The sequence below is a fragment of the Dicentrarchus labrax genome, unplaced genomic scaffold (genome assembly GCF_905237075.1).
Source record: "Dicentrarchus labrax unplaced genomic scaffold, dlabrax2021, whole genome shotgun sequence".
Lineage (NCBI taxonomy): Eukaryota > Metazoa > Chordata > Actinopteri > Moronidae > Dicentrarchus > Dicentrarchus labrax.
Window position 1 is genome coordinate 14,165,103 of NW_026136704.1, and position 20,407 is coordinate 14,185,509.

General features: G+C 41.3%; 1 protein-coding gene across 2 annotated transcripts; it reads right to left on the bottom strand.

The window, feature by feature from the left end:
* Positions 1 to 1,789: 1,789 nt before the first annotated feature.
* On the bottom strand, positions 1,790 to 20,331 carry serpini1 (serpin peptidase inhibitor, clade I (neuroserpin), member 1). Of its 2 annotated transcripts, XM_051396882.1 has the most exons (10): positions 19,644 to 20,331; positions 9,613 to 9,663; positions 8,718 to 9,006; positions 7,713 to 7,943; positions 7,233 to 7,427; positions 4,701 to 4,905; positions 4,065 to 4,162; positions 3,172 to 3,258; positions 2,911 to 3,000; positions 1,790 to 2,742 (listed from the first exon to the last, which is right to left on the bottom strand). In XM_051396882.1, the coding sequence occupies exons 3-10, from the start codon at positions 8,983 to 8,985 to the stop codon at positions 2,666 to 2,668; spliced, it is 1,251 nt and encodes a 416-aa protein (XP_051252842.1). In that variant the 5' UTR covers positions 8,986 to 9,006; positions 9,613 to 9,663; positions 19,644 to 20,331; the 3' UTR covers positions 1,790 to 2,665. The 2 variants fall into 2 exon arrangements, with proteins under 2 accessions (XP_051252842.1, XP_051252841.1); XM_051396881.1 differs by lacking the exon at positions 9,613 to 9,663 and having other exon boundaries at positions 19,644 to 20,330.
* Between the last annotated feature and the right edge of the window lie 76 nt (positions 20,332 to 20,407).

Sequence of the window (20,407 nt, forward strand, 5' to 3'; positions counted from 1 at the left end):
ACCTAAAAGTGCGAAATGGTCCCTTTCAGAGTAAATTATTAATACATTAATGCATAAGCAGCATTTAAATGTTTTAGCTGGTCCAATAACTACTTTATACACTGTATGGCAGTTTAATACAATATGTCACCTTTAATGAGCTTTTACAGGTTTTCTATGTAAATCTCCTTTTGCAAACTAGAAATTATATGTCAGGTTAACTAAATGGAGTAAACCTAGAATGTCCCTGGAATACTCAAAATTATACCTAAACAGTGCTTGAGTAATTGTGCTTTGACTGGTATCCTATATGCTCAGCCAGCAACTGTCATAAGGACAGGTCGAGGGGTTCTTTGTTGTTGTTGTTGTTGTTGTTGTTGTCGTTGTTTCTGTCTTTCTGGATGTTGTCATGGAGGAGGAGGAGGGATAAGGTTGATTTAGATTTTCATTGGCACACAATGAAGACATAAGGCACAGCTATCATACCAGCTGGTGAAAGTAATTTAGATTACTTCGTACACCCATGGGCTGTCGTTCCTCCACAATGCAGCTCATTGTGTTTAAGATATTGCAGCAGTGAAACACACTGTGCACACTGAAGAGATGAAAAAGCTATTAGATATTTCACAGAGGTAAATGAAAACCCCTGGCACTGCAGGGGACTGTGGAAATGATTCCCTCTGACTTGGTACAGACATCTTTTAGACATCCATTAGTTGTATTATCATTGTATGTATATCTGTTTTTGCTATTTATCATTTAAATGATTTCACTTTGTTTTGTTCTCTTGCGATCTGTTTCATCTTGAGTGACACTGTTGTAGAAAATGTGTGTTCCTAAAACATCAATTGAAGATATGGGGAAGGCAGTTGTCACATCAAAAGCATCTTTTTGTCTTTTTTTGTGCTCTTTGTGTTTATCACACTGCACAAGATGCTCATATAATGGCCAAAAACATCTGTTGGGGATGTAATTGTAAGATTTTATTATCAGCGTGCCAATGCCATGCAGGCAAGAATATAGGTGTGTTGGTTGTGATCGGAATGTTTAATTAATTTTGGTGTGAATTGTTTATCTCACTCTTAATTGCTCCTTAATGTTGAGACATTAAAACATTTATTTAAGTAACATACGGCTATGTACGTTGTGTAAGTCAGGTTTAAACATAGAAGTTGTAAGATGTATTAAACATTTGGACCCTTCTGTCAATGTCACTTTATTTACCTATGATATGCACCAGGCCAGAATATTTCCTTAACAGAGTTAAAATAAATGTTTGTACCTCAGGAACCTACAGACTCTTAATTTATTTATATACGTAGACAGTCTTCCTTATGAAGTGACATTTGCAAGAATCAACATGCAGGTCTCATTCGCCCTTGGTCACAGTATATCCTTGGCTTGCCTAGTGATATGATCGGTTTCCTTGGGTGTGTGTGTGTGTGTGTGTGTGTGTGGTAGCTAGGTGATGCCACAGTCCTGAAACTACTCCAAGATACCTTGGCAGGACATTGTCTGCCCAGGGAAGCTGAGTTACGGTTGAAGAGGTTAGCTGTTCAGTCTTAACAGGGCATTATATAAAGTCTATTACATATTCAGGCACCAAATATATAATTTACCTTTTATTAACAGGTTTCATAAACTCTTGAAGCATTGCACGTTTTTCAATTCCACTAAATCCTTTAAGAACTTGAAAGCTGTATTAGCTGTTAGCATTCAGATTAATGACATCCTAAATGCTGTGGATGGTGCATATAAACTGCATACAGCTTACATTTAAAATGCCAGATAAAAAAACAACCTCCACACACAGAGGACACAGTTTTTTTTAATGGGAACACATTCATGTTTTTATTGAGTAAAAGACTGAATACAGCTGGTGTTACTGTTTCTCCCTGTATGTACATCCAAAACGGTGCAGCAGATCTTTTTCAGTGCGCCTGCATGCTCCAGTCCGTCTCTATAGCAACCCGCCCTAGTTACGCAGTCCCCTCTGCTCACCTGTGAGATGCCCAGCTGGGGCTTAATCAACCACTCAGATGTGATAAGGCATATTAATTCATCAACAGATTAGCCATGTGCCTACAGTGTAAAAAATGACTGGAATACTGTCTGGAGCGGATATATTACTAAGATTCATTGTATAAGGACAAAATGTTTGCACATGTTTATTCTGCAATAAATATTGAGCATATATATGTTTATATCGAACACAATGTCAAATGTACAGGGCTATAATTAAAGTGTGAAACTTATAGTGTGCACATACTGTATCTGGGGTAAGAAAGAGTAAATATGTGTTTAAGAACTGTAGAGAAAACTGCTTTGGTGCAATTGTGTGTGTGTGAGCGCAAGTGAGTGCGAAGCTGCTGAACTTAAAGGGGTTGTGCGTGGATTACATATCATGTGTTCTTCTCACTCATATACAAACCATCCTTTGCTCGAGAATATTTACAACTTCCTCTTTCTGCACGTCTGTATCCAAGTATTTAAAGCTTCCAGTATCAAAACACAGTCACAATATATGTCGTATGTCATATTTCAATATATAATATGTAGTATAATATTCAGTTTATATCTTTTGTTTTCAAGAGTATAAAACACAGCTGAAGATGGCAATAGAGGATAGGTAGTGTTTATGACGTCAGGATCTGATTTGGCTGAGATTGAATGACCTTGCGCCATGTTACATGGAGTCAAAGTCATGGTCATTGGGCTCGATGACTTCTGGGGTCATGACCCTGCCCATGAAGAGGATGGACCCTGGAGAGGAAAGGGACATATAGAGTGTCAGGTCAAAACGCACGTATTTCAGAGGTACATTTATACGCACACACACACACACACACACACACACACACACACACACACACACACACACACACACACACACACACACACACACACACACACACACACACACACACACACCTGTCCTCCGGTTTCTAATGACAAAGAAGAATGGGTGATCAGCCATGACCTGTGGGTACAGCACCAGAGTCCTGGTCAGGGCGATCATTCCTGAGAGAGGGAGAAGAAGAGGTGGCAGACGACACAGTTATTGTCTGACAGAGGGTGGCAGTGTTTTGTGGACCTGAGTTTACCATAGAGACCCTCTCATACAAAGACAATGCTATGTATGTGGTATTGTTAATGAACAGATTATGATAAAGAATAAAAGATGAAGCCTACCTGACCCAACGGCTCCCTCGGCCCCCTCCTCAGTCACCTCCAGGTAAGCCTTCTGCACTGCCTTCCCAATATACAGGTCCTTACCATCTGTTACACACACACACACAAACACACACATTAGTAGTCGTCAGGGTCACATCGTGCAGTCCCATTCGAAATAAGCGACGACAGAAAATCCTGATGATTTGATTAAAAGCATTTTAAAACACCCTCTCTTACCTATCTGCAGGCCAGAATAGACCATGTCCTCTGAGTATGTACTGAGCTGTTTTAGTTTTAGCAAGTACAGGATGTGCTGCACAGCCAGAAGTCCAGTACAGCCGGCAGATTGTGTTTCACCACATAATAATAGCTCCACCTGACCAGTAAGAACAAGCTGTTTCGGACTGGATCCTCAGTGAGCATTAAGGGTCTTTCGGTTTTTAAGGTTTTTAAGGTTTTTAAACTGTTTTTGTTTATTACGTATTTAGTTCGATCCACTTCTTCACTATAAAACTAAAGTTGATAGTTATATGTGGTTACTTTGTTTGGCTGTCTGTGGGACCAGTTTCTTTTTCTTTAGATGCAAATTATCTCAGCATAGTTATGTGTCTCCATTTCTCTGTCTCTGTGTATACATCTGTCTCTCTCGATCTATTTTTACCAAATGACGTGACAGCTCTGACCTGCCCACTCGATGCCAGTTACCTTGGTTACCTTAGAAAGTACTGGAGGCTACTTTACTGCAGCCAAGAAGCAGAAATATAGAATCAACTTCTCATGCTGAACCCTTCGAGGAGTTCATTTCTCTCACAATTTGTGTCTACATCTGTGTGTTTTACATAATACCACGGGTCACATATTTCCGTGTTTTGCACCCTCTTTGTGTGTCTGTGGTTACAGCTGAGTGTTACCTGTCATGGCGGAGAGATCAGCATCGTTGGTGAAGATGTTCTTAATTCCTAGCTCCTGCAGAGTGCTCCTCAGGTCGATCTTCTGCTCTACTTTGAACCTGAACAGTGAAGTCAGAATTGAATACAGTGAACAGACAAATGTTAGTAGCCAGAAAGTTGTGGTGGATTATAATAAAGAGAGATCATCTTCTGATAACAGAGTCACAGATGAATGTAAGTAAGTGGACATGAAACCCTACATGTCCCTAACCTACCCATCTAACTGTATTTTGGCATTGGCTAAAATTGTGTAAGGTAAGGTGTCATCGCATTTCATGCATGTGTACAGTAGTTGTACATCTGTCTGTGTGTTCATGTCTCAATATTATAGGACGATTAGTAGGTAGGCCAACCTTATGTTGAGCAGCCATTTCAGGGTCCCTGTGTGGTGGCAATCTACATTTTAACATTATGACATATATATTAGTTAGCCAAAAGTGTACTAAATTATGTTGTTTCATATATTTGCAGTGCAGGTGCAAGTGAGTTTAATAGCCTAAAAAGTTAGTTTTTAAGTCTTGTGGTATGTGTATATGTATGTGTGCTTGTATACAATTGTGGGTATTTGTGTATGTGTTTGTGCGCATCATCTCTCACCTAGGTAGGTAGACTTCCACCTTCTGCCGTTTGACATTGTTAGCCCACTCCTCCAGCAATGGTGCTTTGATGATGGGCTCCAGGGAAGCCAGCGGTACCTCTTGCCGAGGCAGAACGATCATCATGGACATGTCCTCCCCTTCATAGGGCATCTCCAACACCTGGTACACACCACCAGCTTCCTGTGAGCCGTCGCTGAACTCACCTGGTGGGAAACAAATGTAGGCATTGAAAGATCTACACATTATGCAAGAAAGCACACAGGCACGCACGCACGCACGCACGCACACACACGCGCGCGGTGATGCCTTTTTTCACGTCTCGGACACATTCTACAAATATATAGACATTGTAACTGTAGTGCAAGGTGTATATGTTGCTGGTATAATGTCAATATGACTATGAACAGATCGTTTTCAGTCTATTTTTGCTGAGAACCACATGTGGCTTGTGGGAAAAAAAGGCGAGACCACGACTCTATAGTGAAGTGCTGCTGAAGCCGCGTGCAAGACGTGCTGCTGTGCTGCTGGTCTAACCTGTTAACATGGACACTGAAAAAAAAAAGCAAGTGGTTCCACGACGCACACACGCTGCTCACACAGGCAGTGTGTCCAGACCATAATGGCACATCGATCGACTGTATTGATTCTAGCGTGTGTGGTTATTTTTTCTGATGCACTAATTAAAAACCACTGACGCTTTAATTTAAAGGCTTTGGTAACAGTCGGTGTGAAACTTTATTACATACTGTATGTAGTCCTGTTGTACTGAGTGCGCTCTGTTGTAATCCCCAAATTCAATTAGGCAAAGATGGTGTGTTTGTTTGTGTTTGTCAGTGCGAGGCCCCTTTTACACAGACATGCACTTGACTGTCCCCAGGCAGGAAGTAAAACCCTGTAAAACTATCTAGGATCTAGTGAAAAAACCCATCCTCATATATATGTGTGTACATATACACACGTGCAAATTCACCCACCCACACACATTCAGAGACAAATGCACATGTGATTACACACACAAACATCTGTAAGAGCAGAAATCTTCTTACATTTACACTACAGAGGCTAAGAACTGATATCTTCATAGCCTTGAGGTGGATCTTTAACAGACTTGTCCCGTGTATCTAATTTAACAAAACCCACAGATAAAAATTCTTATTAAGAAAATGAGCATTTACTAGAAGTAAGAGAGACAGTATGAGATAATCCCTTTATACTCAAAACAAGTCCAACTAGATTTTAAATCTAAACATAAAATTATCTGACTTGCTCAGGTTTTTGAGATGGAGATTATAGAGCAATTAACACTGCCAGACTTTATCCCAATCTTTTCACATGATTTTTCTTTTGAAGCTGCTTAAAAGGGAAAATTACAACATAAAGACTTATCCACCTTCATGAACTTACACGTGGCGTTCTGCGGAGCTGCTGCTGATATAGAGTGAGGCAACATTGCAGCAGAGAGCGGGGTGTGGCCTCACAAAACATTTTACTTAGCCAATATGATTGTGCTTCAAAATGAAAAAGCAAACGTAACCTTCTCCCAATGGACCTGTCCCTGTTCTGCAATCCTTAGGCACACACATGCACACACTATGCACACCACACACACACACACACACACACACACACACACACACACACAAACACACACACACTCACCAGTTCACACATACACAGATTTCCTTGATCCCGAGCTTGCAATGATGAGTGCAGTATGTGTGCACCCTGTGAACGTATGTAGGTGTATGCAAGTGTGTCTCACTACACACATTCAGACTGCACCAAAATAACTCAAATGCGTCAATTTTAGTAGCAGTGCAGTAAGAGTCTGTTTTAACTGTCTTTGGCAGTACGTCAGACGAAAAAATGACTAAATTCAAAAAAGACAGACTGGGAACATTCAGATGTTACAGCTTTTTAGCCAACATGCTGGACTCTGTACAAACAGTCTTGAGCCTCACAGTGCTGGCAAAAAAACAACTACACCAATATTGGACACGTAGTACTCCTAACTCAAAAACTGCTAGATTCTGACGTTGATAAAATAGCCAATAATTCCAGTTCCTCAAATATGTGACAGGTGTGTGAAGGGGGTAAAAAAAAAGTACAAAATCAGTGGGAAGACAGTGTTGTTAATTTTTATCTACCGTCAGACAAGATTTAGCAAGACCTAATTTAGCACCACCGACTGTCACAGTACAGCTAATATTGTATGACATTAACAAAATAGCCTTCAAAATATACAACTAAATCAAATAGACATACCAGAGGAGTTTGTGCAGAAGAGAGCTCACTGAGCAGAAAAGATGAGCCTTTCCTGGGAATAACACTCCAAATATGAATATTTTAGATCTAAGATTAACATTTTAAATAACCTCAGGAAATATGAGCAGAAATTCAAGGGTTCCAGAAAAAGTTCAAGTACAATTCTAAAGACGCACACACACACACACACACACACACACACACACACACACACACACACACACACACACACACACACACACACACACACACAGCTCATCCCTACCATAGTAGAAGTCTCCCTGCTGGTACATCATGAGCGTCTGGACTTCAGAGCCGTCGTCTTTGCTGAAGGAGAAGGTTCTGGTGTTCTCTGGCCTGAACTGGTTTTTCCATGACCCCCTGAAGTAGACGGCGTTCACCAGGGTCAGACGAGTCACGCTGCTGAAGTCCTCGGCTGACAGCAGCTCCCGGATCTTACCTGGAGGGAGTGATTAGTACAGTGCATTAAGATCTGCATTCGTTTTCATTAGCCTGAGGACAGCGCCTGCTGTGATGAAGCTTCTGAAGTCGCACACAAGGATGAGAATGAACATTTTAGAGTAAATTTAGTTTGTGATGTGATCAAACAAACCAATGATGTAGCTCCTTTGATAATTGTACATGTCACTTTACAGTATGCTTAGGTGGTAGATTATGAATTCATGTTATCGCCCTCCCTTCATCTGTATCTTTCCCTTTCTTCCTCCCGCCCTCTCTCACTCACTCTCGGTGTGATTTTCCACCCAGCTGTTGATCTGGTCGGCCACGGCTGCCGATTCGCTGAAGTCTACCGTCTCCACATCAGCCCGGAAGTACTTCCTCATCAAATGCAGAAACTCAGGGTTAAAGGTGACGCCCTCCTGCAGGAAGAGGCTGTTGGCAAATCGTATCACGTAGTGGGTATCATCGTCCGACAGAGCAGCTGTCAGGTTCTGGAGCAAAGAGAACTCGACGCCTGGAGAACAGAGGGAGTAACACACATTTACACTGTAGGTGTGTATACCGAGTACTACAAGGTGGTTTTAATTACTTTAAGATCCATACAGTTTGTCGTTAAATAATACAGTAAGAGAAATCAAATTCTATGCATATAAAATACAAATAAATGAGAAAATGGGCATATAAGTTAGCATGCTATCTTTTTATATTGGAGGAAACATTTAAAACATTAAAACTCACAATACTTTTCTCACAGTGGAAGTGAAACATGCATTCATTTTATATACATTTTACAAAGCACCTTTCTTATGAAACTCATGGTCATTAACACGAGTGGGAATATATAACAAATATATTTACCTTGGTTTCTAGGTGTCGTGGTACAAACAATGTATTACTACACCTTTAAAATGGGAGCGTTAACTGGCTTTTGACTGCTTTTGCTTATATATTACTAACCAAATATAACAGGATTGGGAAAAATATATTGTAAAAAAAACTGCTGTCATACTAAAAGCAGTATAGGAGCACTTCCTTAAAGTTGGGGGACTCCCTACAGAACTACTAAAGATATATACAACTGTTTTTACAGGCTGCTCCTTGTGACAAGTGAACTGAACTTTATGTGTAAAACCAGTGGAGTGCCCTTTTAAACACATTATCTGAAAAAATGCACTTTCATTTCCTTTGCCAAAGACTTTCCACTTTCAGAATTTGGATTCACCTCCTTTTCCTTCACCGTCCACTAACCCTGATGCTGGTGTCCTTTGTTTATGAATGTGTGTCTCACCTGGCAGCAGGTGGCTGAATCCTACAGCCTGTCGTATCTCCTCCAGTGAAGCCCCTCTGGCTCCCAGCTCCACCATGCCCAGGGCCACAGCCACGCTCAGCGGGGAAAAAATTATGTTGTCCTGATCCCCCGCCGCCTGCAGCCGTTGGTACAGTCTGACCGAGAACTCTGATGTAGTGTCCTCCGGAATGTCCGCCGCCCAGCAACTGTAGCTCGGCAACAGGATGGAGAGGAGGAGGAGCGGGGACAAAACGTCCAGGATCAACATCGCAGCACAGACCACAGATAGCTGAGTGAAAGAGGGATTGGATGGAAAGAGAAAGAGGAGAAATTGAATGTGGTGATGGAGAGAGGGAGAGGGGGGGAAAAGAGAGGATGGGAAGTGAATGAAGCAAAGAGAGAGTAAAAATATGTTTGGAGGACAGATAGAAAGATGGATGGATGGGGGGTGTTAAGGAACAGGAAATGAGTGATTGGAGAGATGGAAGGGGGATGGGCAGCCAAAGAGGTGTGGAAGGAAGGAAAACAGATGAGGATTGAGAGAAGACAAGATGAAAGGGAGAAAACGATTTGGGGAGGGACAGAGCCAAAAGTAGAGAGAGAAGGATTGCAGGAAGGATAGAGAGGTGATGGCAGAAAGACGAGGATTGCAGAGGGGAGGGAGGGAGAGAGATAAAGGTAGAGAAGATTATTGCGCAAGGGAGAAACAGAGATGAAGGACAAGAGGATTTTGGAAGGGAGGGAGACAGAGATGAAAGTAGAGAGAGCAGGGATGTGGATGAAAAAGAGAGGAGAGCAGAGAGACAAAAAAACATCCGTCAGTCAATCATTCCACCGATTTAAATTATGAAGGTAAAAAAGGAAGGCATTGGTAAAAAGTAGTAACAATTCCTACTTGTTAGCTGAAGAAGAGGACTCCGTTTCTCAAAATGAAAATGCAGAACAGCTTAAATAGTGCAGTAGTGGGATAAAAGGAGAAAGTAATTGGATTCCTTAATGAATATATGACAGGACAATGGGTTCAGGGAAGAGACAGAAGGAAGGAAGGAAAAAAAAGGAAACAAGGAATCAAAGGTGAAAAGACACACATCCACGTCAAACCTAAGAGTTAAACCCAGTTGTGCACAGGTACAGAAATAACAGAGAGTGATGGAGAAAGAGAATTAGAGGAAATGAGATAAACAACAAGAATGTCCGGTAACTACAGCTGCTGACTGCAGTCAGTATTGATGTTCAGAGCACATCTGCTAAATGAGCTCATACATATTTTATGGCCATTCTTTTCATCCCGAGTTAAATCAGCTTCTTTTCTTCAAAATCAGCTTTGCTCTCTCTCTCTCTCTCTCTGTGTGTGTGTGTGTGTGTGTGTGTCTGAGCCTTTGTATACGAATGGACGAGTTTCTGACTGCGAGTACAGAATGACTGATTAGGAAGAGGCCTTCAACCCAACCCCACCCACCCCACCCATCCTCCATCCTTTCCCATCGTCTTTCCACGCTGTCACACTTCTCACCTTCTTCTTCTTCATCTTCCTCTCGTCCATATGTTATCTATTTTCACCTATCTCCTCCTCTCTTGCTACCTTTTCTGTCTCTTTCCGTTTATACCTTTAAAATGTACACACACTGCGCAATCACTCTGGTGCTGTTGTTGCCAGGCAACATTGTTTTTTGCTGCTCAAACAAAAAAGAAAGAGAGACTCAGTGATATATAGCATAAAAAGAGAGAGAGAGATGGAGAGTAGAGAAACATATCGAGACACAGTGATAAAGTGTGAAATAACACATGGACATTTGTTTTGTTGTTTGTCTCTCTGCTGTGCTGTTATTATACAGTTTGTATAGAGGATTCTATTAGCAGTCCCATGCAGCGCTGGAATCTGCTGGCTGCTACTGTATGCGTGGGACGACAGGTGACTGACTGTGCTCACAATGTACCTGAGTGTCAACAACAACTACAATGGGCAGCAGCCAGAAAATTAGTGCCCCCATCCTGTTGTGTTCTGTGCTTTCCGCTGCTGGGCTCTGGCATGCAACAAACAATCTCCCCTCAAAATAAAGCAGTCCAACGTGGGGGATCCATTAATGTCAAATCCATTAAAGGATTAGTCTAGTGATAGTCTACACTTTTCTTATTGTCAAAAAATACCATAAAAAGAATAAAACCAACAATGAATTGCCTCCATTGGTGTCCAAAAACTATTAAATACTCACTGGAGCACCTAATCTACGGCTGAAAGTACGTCTCAACAATCGCACCATTTCTTTTTCCTGTTTTAGTAATGTTTGCAAAAATGACAGCACCGTGTTTTAATAATGAGACTATATATTTGTTGTTATTGTCAAGATTTACGTCTTCAAAAGGAACAACGGTGCTTGGGATTGAGAGTCGCCATCATTGGTTTTGGCCTTTTCATATGATTTGTTAATAGGGATATAATGAAATACTCACAGTATTCACAGTACTGGGTTCAGGATATGATTTTCTCACAATTTCTTTAACAAAATAAGAGTGAGGAAGAATTATGACTACTGATTCCTTTATTTCTCTGACAAAAATCTACAAAATATATGTTCTCTTATATTTTTTTGATCAAATTATAGAATGCTTTTTTATTTCTGAGGTAGGGTATATCTATCACAATTGATATCATGAGTCATTTTCAATCTCACTGATTTGAATCATCACATATTTGTATCACGATCTTGTGATCTTTACATTCCTATTTGTTAATAATAACAAAAATATATATTAGTGCTAGCATTATCCCTAGAACTATACCTCCTGATTGGGTAGGAAGAGTTGGCCAGCCATGCCTACATTTTACAGTCTAAAAGATCTGAAGTGCCATCCCTCATTCTCTTGCATAACACACATCACAACATGTCCTTCTGCACTGACAGTCATCTTGTTTGTTCCCAATCTAAGTATTCTGACAAACTGCTTTTGACAAGCATGGCACGGACCAAACTGCCAGCTGGATTTGCATCCGCTTGAGTCAGCACATGGAAAGTCATTTGAGTTTACAGAGTTTCACACATGCATTTTGTTCATATACCCAAATATGTGAACATTTTGTAGAGTTATATTTAACAGGATAAGGGTGGTTATCTTCTTCTCTTCTCTCTCAAACTCAACAGTTACTGATCTTTCTAACATGTAGTGCCTTTGTCTTAGTTAATCCCACATTAACTGTTACATACTCACTAGACTAGAGGACTAAATGTGTATTAATCCACTGAAAATAGTCCCCAACAAATCAACTATTTAGTCCTGTTTGAGTAATGTTTACTAAAAAAAAAAAACTACAGTGCCCAGCTGGTTTACAAAATTGCTTAGCCTTTCAAAAACTATATATTTATGAGCTGTCCTTAAAGTTTTACAGCTTCAGCTGGAACAAATGGAATCAGGTCTGAGAGTGCGAGACAGCGTAGGGAAGTGAGAAAGTACTGAGAGATGGACAGATGCATTGTTTGTTTTGGTTCTTCTGATGGGATTTGTTGAAGGCAACAAAAATAAAGAATATCAGCCTTATTGTTAAATCATCCATTCATCACAGCCAAAAAGTATGAAAGGAATCGGAGTAGGACAAATAGAATTAAATACTGTAAGATAATTAATCTGATCATATATTAAGTTAGACTGGAGTCAGCGGCAGGATGGTCCATCAAGTTGGCAGGCAGAGAAGTTGTGGTTAAAGCCTCGCCAACAGCTTGTTGCATTAATGATGTACGACTTTAAAACAGACGTGAACAGAAAAATCAAATTGACGCCCGAAGGCGCAGACCTGATGTATTGCAATGAACATACTGTTGAGTCACGTGTGTTCACCTGCGCTCACATGTCGCGCTGTGAGTCAGACATCGCGGAGAGAGTGAGAGAGATCCAGAGAGAGTGAGGGAAAGGAGGGGGTGGCTGGCAGAGATGTAAATGGAGGTAATGTTCCTGACCTTCTGAGCTGTGGGAGCTGAACTTTTCTGAGACAGACAGCCCTGCTCTCTGTAAGGAAAGACCCAGCCATGCAGTTAAGCCAGGGAAAGTAGTGTGGAGCATCATTGTGTGTGCACCTGTGTGTGTCTGTGTGCAAGTCTGCATGTGTGAGTGGATAATAACACCATGGGTGGCTGGCTATTACTTGTAATGGTGACACCATTCTGACCTTTTGAGTTGTGGCACGCTGTCTGCAAGAGGATCCCACACTTCGCCAGTTGGGCCATTGATGACAATCAGCCCAACTTTTGGCTCCGATCTGCTAAAAGGTGGGGTTCCCAGCATGCCTCACACGTAAGCAGGGAAACCTAACACCCAGCTATAAAATGTTTTCTCGTGACTAAAAGAGCTGAATATGTCAGAAATGGTTTAATCCTGACAACTTGATTAATTCCATGCAATTAAACTCACTGGCCTTTAAAAGCAGCCTCTAATCTCTCTGTGTAATCCTAATTCTCGAACAGAATAGATCGGCAGTTGACATTTCGACAATTAAAATGTGACGTCACCCAAATCCACAGCACGCACGATAATCCTTACTGCCATTTAAACCCAACACCTTGAGACGGCATGCTTCGGAGGCCAGGGGAATTTATTAAACATGGACATCCTCATTCATGGTTCAAATCCACAGGTACACACACACACCCACACACACACACACACACACACACACACACCCACACACACACACACACACACACACACACACACACACACACACACACACACACACACACACACACACACACACACTTTGAAGTACACGTTTCCCCATACACTTCCAAGCCAAGGTTACCAAGGCAACTGCAAGTGATGGACATTTTTCGTTTTGCCGAGCTGACAGAGAGAATTTTTACCCTTAAAAGATATCTTCCTCCCTCCGTGTAGGCAGATAAACTCTCTTTCCTTTTTTCACACACTACTCAGCATTTTCCATCTCGCGTAACCCCTCTCTTTGCAAGAACTCTTCACACCAGCTCCAGTTCTGTCACTCAGTGCACTCTCTGACATCGTATATTACAAACACACACAGCGCACACACACACATTCATTTTGCAAAAACAAGGCAAGCTCCAGCTCTTCTTCTTTCCTCTGGAAGTGATCACTACGGAGCAAAGTTCCCCTTACAGTGTCTCTCTCTTAAGCCCACTTCACTACTTCTGGTCAAATCACAGCACCCTGGTTCACTGAGGCTCTAAGTACACTTCCAAACTACTGAAGCTCGTAGGCGCTTTGACGAATTCTCCAATCCCGTTTCATCAAGGCCTATCCCTCTGGGAATAAACTGCAGAGAATGATGTGTATCATTATAAAACTCTGGCCCAGAAAAACCTTGAATTTCTGCGATGGACGCGCTGTTAAAAATGGCAGGGTAATCTGGCACGATTTCACCATGAATATGTCTAATTTATAAAGGGCTTTGCAGTACAGAGATAATGGAGTCTGATTATCATTCATGAGTTTCAAGTTTTCCTTGGAGGCACCATTGTGGTCGCTTTCTACATATTGTTCTGGTTTTGAACTGAGTAAAATGCAACAGACTCACACTAAAAATGATTAAACCTTCATGAAACCTTACACCATTAATCTCAAATCACTCGTGTATCTGTGTGTGTCTCACTTTTCCCGTGTGATTAGACAACCCGTCTCTCACCTCTTGCTCACTCGCTGATGTGCAGGCGCGCAGGGCAGAGCAGAAAACAGTGGGCAGAGCATTTAACTCCATTGCAGTCTGAGAAAAAGGAAGCACTAAACTGCAATGGCGGGTGGGGACTTCCATTACTGTGCCCAAAAAAAAGTGGATACAATTCATCAATCAAGTTGTCCGTTCAGCTCACGCCCCATACCTACTGTGGCAACCAGGCAACAGCAGCTAGATGGCTAAGCAAGCACTGTATCTCATCTAGAAGCTAATTTCGGTAAGAAAATAATGCCACATTTTTGTGATGGTAGAATCTAAAAAGGCCAGAATAATACTTTTAAAAAATCCTAAAGGTTTGGTCGTAATTTGATTTCTCATCTAGTAAATTATAATGATTAATTGTTCTGATAAAAAAGGAAAGTTATCTGCTACTTTGACATGATTCTGTAGAGGGGACAAAGTTTTAACATCTTTAAAAGCAGAATGCAATCGCTCCCCCAAAGCAATGATTACTGCTGCCACATTCATGCAGATATATTTCTATTCCACATATAAAAAGGAAATATGTCATACTTTTTATTTAATCTGTCAATCTTAAAATAAAACTGAACACCAGTTTCATCACCAAATAAGCCTGCAGATCACAACAACCGTAAACCAGTAAGTAAACCATCGGCAGACACAAAGAGTCATTTTAATACTGGCCAATGTAAGGTGAAGCTTTATTTAGCAGCCAGTGTTACATTAACAGGGCTCTCTTACAGCAGACATTTTGACTTGTCCTAAGTAAAAGGACTAATTTAGTTTTATTAATAACCTCAACAATGACTCTCTTCTATTCATGTGTCCTGGTGAGCCATGAGAGGTAGACAGTGAGCCAGCATGCACAACAAAAGGACCCCGAAACTGTGGCAGCTAAATGGAATTCAGCCATGATTCATTTCATTAGTTACACCTGTGCTTTTCATACTGTGACATGTCAAAGTGTCACTTTAGTGTGGACTAAAGCTGTTAACAGTCAACTCTGCATTTCTTATTAGTGGAGGTGGTGCCAAAGGGATAAAAAGGCAAGGCTAAATAAAGGTAATCAGCCGTCAGTGGTTATGCCTATTTCTGGAAGTGGTTGTAAATATTTTACATCAAAACCCTTATCACAGCTTACATACACAGTATGTCAGATTAGTTAAATTTTAGTTCAGATCTAGCAGGATCCAAGCAGATAAGACTCCACTGGACAGTAAAACCTGAGGGCAATCACTGAGTCTCATCTTAAAAAGTAGAAATTGTCTCTCCAATAACTTTAGAATTGGAAAATTTACAGCATTTCATTTATAAAGTGGCCAGTTCAATTAATTCAATCTCCCTGTGCATAGGAAATTATAATCAAGTGTGAAATGTGTTATGGATTATTATTTTCTTCTGTAATTGAGAAAGCAAAACTAGATATGTGCTGTAATTCACAGAGCTTTGTGCCGTTGCTGTGGCAGCCACAACAACAGCACAATACTTGTGGTTTGTGTTTGCTGTGGGTGGGTGCAATAGTTCATTAGCACCTGTTGAACTTACAGAAATGACCCATTAAACAAAACCCTAGTACTGGACACTGTGCTGAGCAGCTACCAGCTATTTACCATGCTGAAGCTAGAGGTCACTGATATTGTTGTCTATCACACACACAGCATATGCCATAATAACATGCCATATTTACTTGGCTTAAAACGTTTCTGTGTATAGGCCACACACAGTGAGTCCTGTCATTGCTCTATTACTTACCGTAATTTTCCATGCGTGTTCACGCTGCATTGCACAGTTATATTCAGTCATCCAATATGGCTGTGATTACCTCTATTCTACTTTTTAAAGTCTACCCCTGCAGTTTATATTCACCCCAGTGGCACACAAAATTACCTATCTACAGCCCATCCTCAGCTCAGTGCCTTAGCCCTAGCTCGAAAATGACATAACGTGCTATGGAACCTGCCCGAAGTCCCAGGATGCTCACTGTACACTCCACAGAGGGCAAACAGAGGTTAACAACCCTTTATTAATCCCTGCTAACAGAGACACCCAGAGGGAGAGACACGCAGAGAGAGATAAAGAGGTATAAAGACAGTTTAATAGACTGAGAGAGAGAGAAGAGAAAAAATGAGCAGAGACAGAAACCAACAAAAACAAGGAAGACGTGTGGGTAGAAAATTAGCAAAAGAGAGGAAGACACAACTAAAGACGGACAGACAGAAACAGGAAGTGCACTGAAAAGCTGAATAGAGGCAGCTTCCATGCAGATACCAGCTTTGATTCAGAGCCAATGATATCTAACGACCCCCTGCATAGCATGGCAAGATGGTTGACTGCTCCCCACACTCTGCCAAGGCACACTCAACAGTGTCTCTTTTCTTTCTCTTTATCAGAAAAACACACACACACACACACACACACACACACACACACACTCTAACAGCTACGGCGCTGTGGGAGCACAGTTAGGAGGTTTGAGCTGTAATTGGATCGGCCTCTATTTGGGGTCAGTGGTAAAAGTGAAAAGACTGGAGGCTTTTTCAAATGGACTAAAGACCAGAGAGACACCGGAGAACAAGAAAGGTCAATATCAACTAGTCCTGCGGGAGAAATGTGTGCGTAGGTGTGTGTGTGTGTAACAGAGGTAAGAAGGTGTATGAATTGTTCACAAACTGAACTGTGATTATTTAGCTTGCTGCAGGAGGCAGAGGGTTAGCTTGGGGAACAGGTTTAAAAATGGAGAGGTGATTGAGAGAGACGAAGATGGTGACAAGTGAGACAATTAGGAGGATAATTCAAAATGATCTGGTGTTGGAGCCGTTCACTGCGGAGGTAGGGGTTTGCATGAGGGGAAAATATGGGTATTACCAAATCACTTCAGCCATTTTACTGTCCTCCTCCTCCTCCTCCTTCTCACTGAGATCTCTCTCTCTCCCTCGTGGACACTCAGCCCATCCCTCAGCGCCACCAATCAATCGACCGATCGATTCCAGGGTACGTGTGTGTGTGTGTGTGTGTGTGAGAGAACCAGAGTTGATGTGATGTGAGCTGGACAGACTGTGAAAGGTTGAACAGACTGCTGTGAAATGGCAGAACATTTCCCTTAAGTGTGTACAATCTTGTGTAGAGTTTAATTAAATTTAATTAAATTCAGAATTTGCACCAAAAAAAAAAAAAAAAAAGCTGTGTTTAAAATTATTATATACACATTAACAGGTAATCCTCCATATTTAGGAGTTTCTTCTCTGAATTTATGTATTTATCCACTCTTTTTTATGGATGTATTTACTTTGAGGTATCAAACATTCACAGTTTGGTGCATTCATTCAAACGGGCAATTCATTTCCATTATTTTGATTTCCTCTCTGTAACTCCCTGATTTAACTCTTGACCTCTTTCTCTCTTTCTTTCCCTGACCTCGAATCTCTCTCTCGGCTCTCATCCTCCTATCTGGCCAGGTATAAACTAATCCCCCGTGTCTTTGCTGCAGCAGACTGTACAGGGGACAAACCTTGCTGCCTGAGTGTGTGCGTGCAGGTGGTGTGTGTCAGTGTGTGAGTTTATGTAGGAAATGAGGGGGAAAAAGTAAAAGCCGCAGAAGGAAAACTGCTGAAATTGAGTTCATCCACCTTTCTTTATGGTTTTTAATTACATTCTGTAGATTTATTACACAGTTTAAACATTTTTTCAATATGTTTTTAATTTGTATGAAGTCCATTTGTCAGCAATCTGCAGGTTTTTGTGCTGATCACCACCAGCCTATTGTTCTCCTGTATTTTCAGTAAATTCTAATTCAGTAACCGTGTATTTCACGACAAAGAAAGATTAAATTAGATTTTTTCCCCCCTCACCTTATACTGCGGTACGTAACAGGTTTGGTTCTATTCTGAGAGGACGTATCTATAGTCAACAGCAGTGCTTATTGCAAATTTCCTCTTATTCTCACAGCAGAATATTTCACGGAAGGGGGAAACGTCAAACACATGCACACACACCTACAAACAAGGTTGTGGCAGTCACTGACACACACACACACACAAACAAGCTGTGTGCAGAGTGTTCAAATCCAGTCAGCTGCTCCTCCCTTCCCTGCTCGTTTTGTTTCGCCAGGCTGATTTGAAAGACATTTAATTATTGAAATGCAATTAATGCAGCGGTGGGAATAGGCAGGACACGCACACACACACACACACACACACACACACACACACACACACCATAGGCGGGCAGAGGGAGGAAACAGCAGGCTTTATATCAACAGAGATTAACCAGTGATTCAGATGCATATGAGATTAATACATTGAGATTATGACTAAAAGGGATACTGTTTTTCTGAATATGGAGCTGCTGGCACTGTAGGCCTAAATGAGGATTTAGGAGGTCATTATCTTGGTTGCAGAGATAAAGAGATCATAGGAGGATTGAGAGAATGAGCCAAGATCAGGAGAGACACTGAAATGTTTATTACTGATCATGTTCCTCCTCACAAGGTATCAATATAAAATTCCTATGATTTAACCTGAGGTGAAAAGTCAGTTTAATATGAATATAAGATATAAGAGATGTATTTTGTTTCTCTTTATCAAATATATGAACCAGCTGAATCTGCGGACAATTCTGATACTACATGGATTTTCACCAAAACCACCCCACATACACACATACAGACACACACAGACCTGCATGAAGGAATAACAAGTGGTGTGTGTAGGTGTGTGTATAGGTGTGTGTGTGTGTGTGGGGTGGGGATAGGGTAGGAGCAGGCTACTACAATCTGCCTCGTTAATTCACCCACATGCTGTCACCGCGCCTTTGCCTGTATTTCAAGGACAAGAACCACACTGCAATGCCTGAGCTCAGTGAACAACAAACAACAAAAACAAGCACTGCAATCGCAGACCACCGGCAAAAATGCAATAGCACTGGGTGGTGGAAATCGGGTAACGGCTTTGATCAATAGGCTTGAAGAAAATATGTTTGGCTCCAATGTGCGTCTCCACCCGCCCCCCCTTATTAAAAGCATACATATGTTTATTATAGCATCATAATCCCGGTATACTATTCCATAAAATTCCCTATTACAACTACACATTCCTACACCTTCATAAAAAAATATAATACTATGGAAAAACTCACAAATAGGCTTTTCTTTTTTTTTTTATCTTGCAAAACCTGAGCAGTTAGGGTTTGTTATGCTGTCATGTCATTCAGATACTGCGGTACAGGTTCTGTGGCTGAACTAGTTGTAAGTAATTGCTTAAAACGGCTCTTACCGATAAACGGTGTTAGGTACGGTGGATGGATGGATGGATGTGTGCCGTCTCTCTCTGCTGCTCTCCTCCAGCACCGCAGCGGCTCGCTGCTAGTTCATTTGCCGCAGACTCCGCCCCCTCGACGTCGATTGGTCCAATGGACGTGGACCAAAGAGTATTGACGAAAACCGAAATGGTCACTCTTTCCCAGTTTCCGTCTTTGTTTATGCAAACGTTCAGTTTACTTTACTTTTATCATTTAAATGTTTTCGACCCTCCTCCTGGCGGCTTCGTGTTCGGTTTTCGAGTCACTGAAAGACTGTCACATGCCACAATATTCTTGTTCAACCTATTTTATATCACCTGCCCCAATTGGTTTCAGCCTGCTACAACGGTTAGCATGACGTTAGTTTCTTCTTAATGTAACGTGCCTGTAACGAACGGTCTTTAAAATCAGTTGCAACTTAACGAACACAATGTTCTGAACTGTTTACGTGTGACGCCAACTGACAGTAGCTGGTGGATAACTATCTTGACCTACAGTGCAACAGTTAATTTCGTGCTGTACTGATAACTAGCATAGTTTGCGGTTCTTTAAACTCCAAATATACCTTCTGCTTACCCTTGGAGATATATTTTTTATACTGTGCGCTTTGTAAAAGTGGGAACCCGATAAAATGCCCTGCTCGAAAGCGTCACACGGTTTTAAAATATACACCACCTGTGCTTTTTTTGGGATTTGTAGTCTGTTTTGGTGGCCATTACAATAAGGAGACATGGAGGAG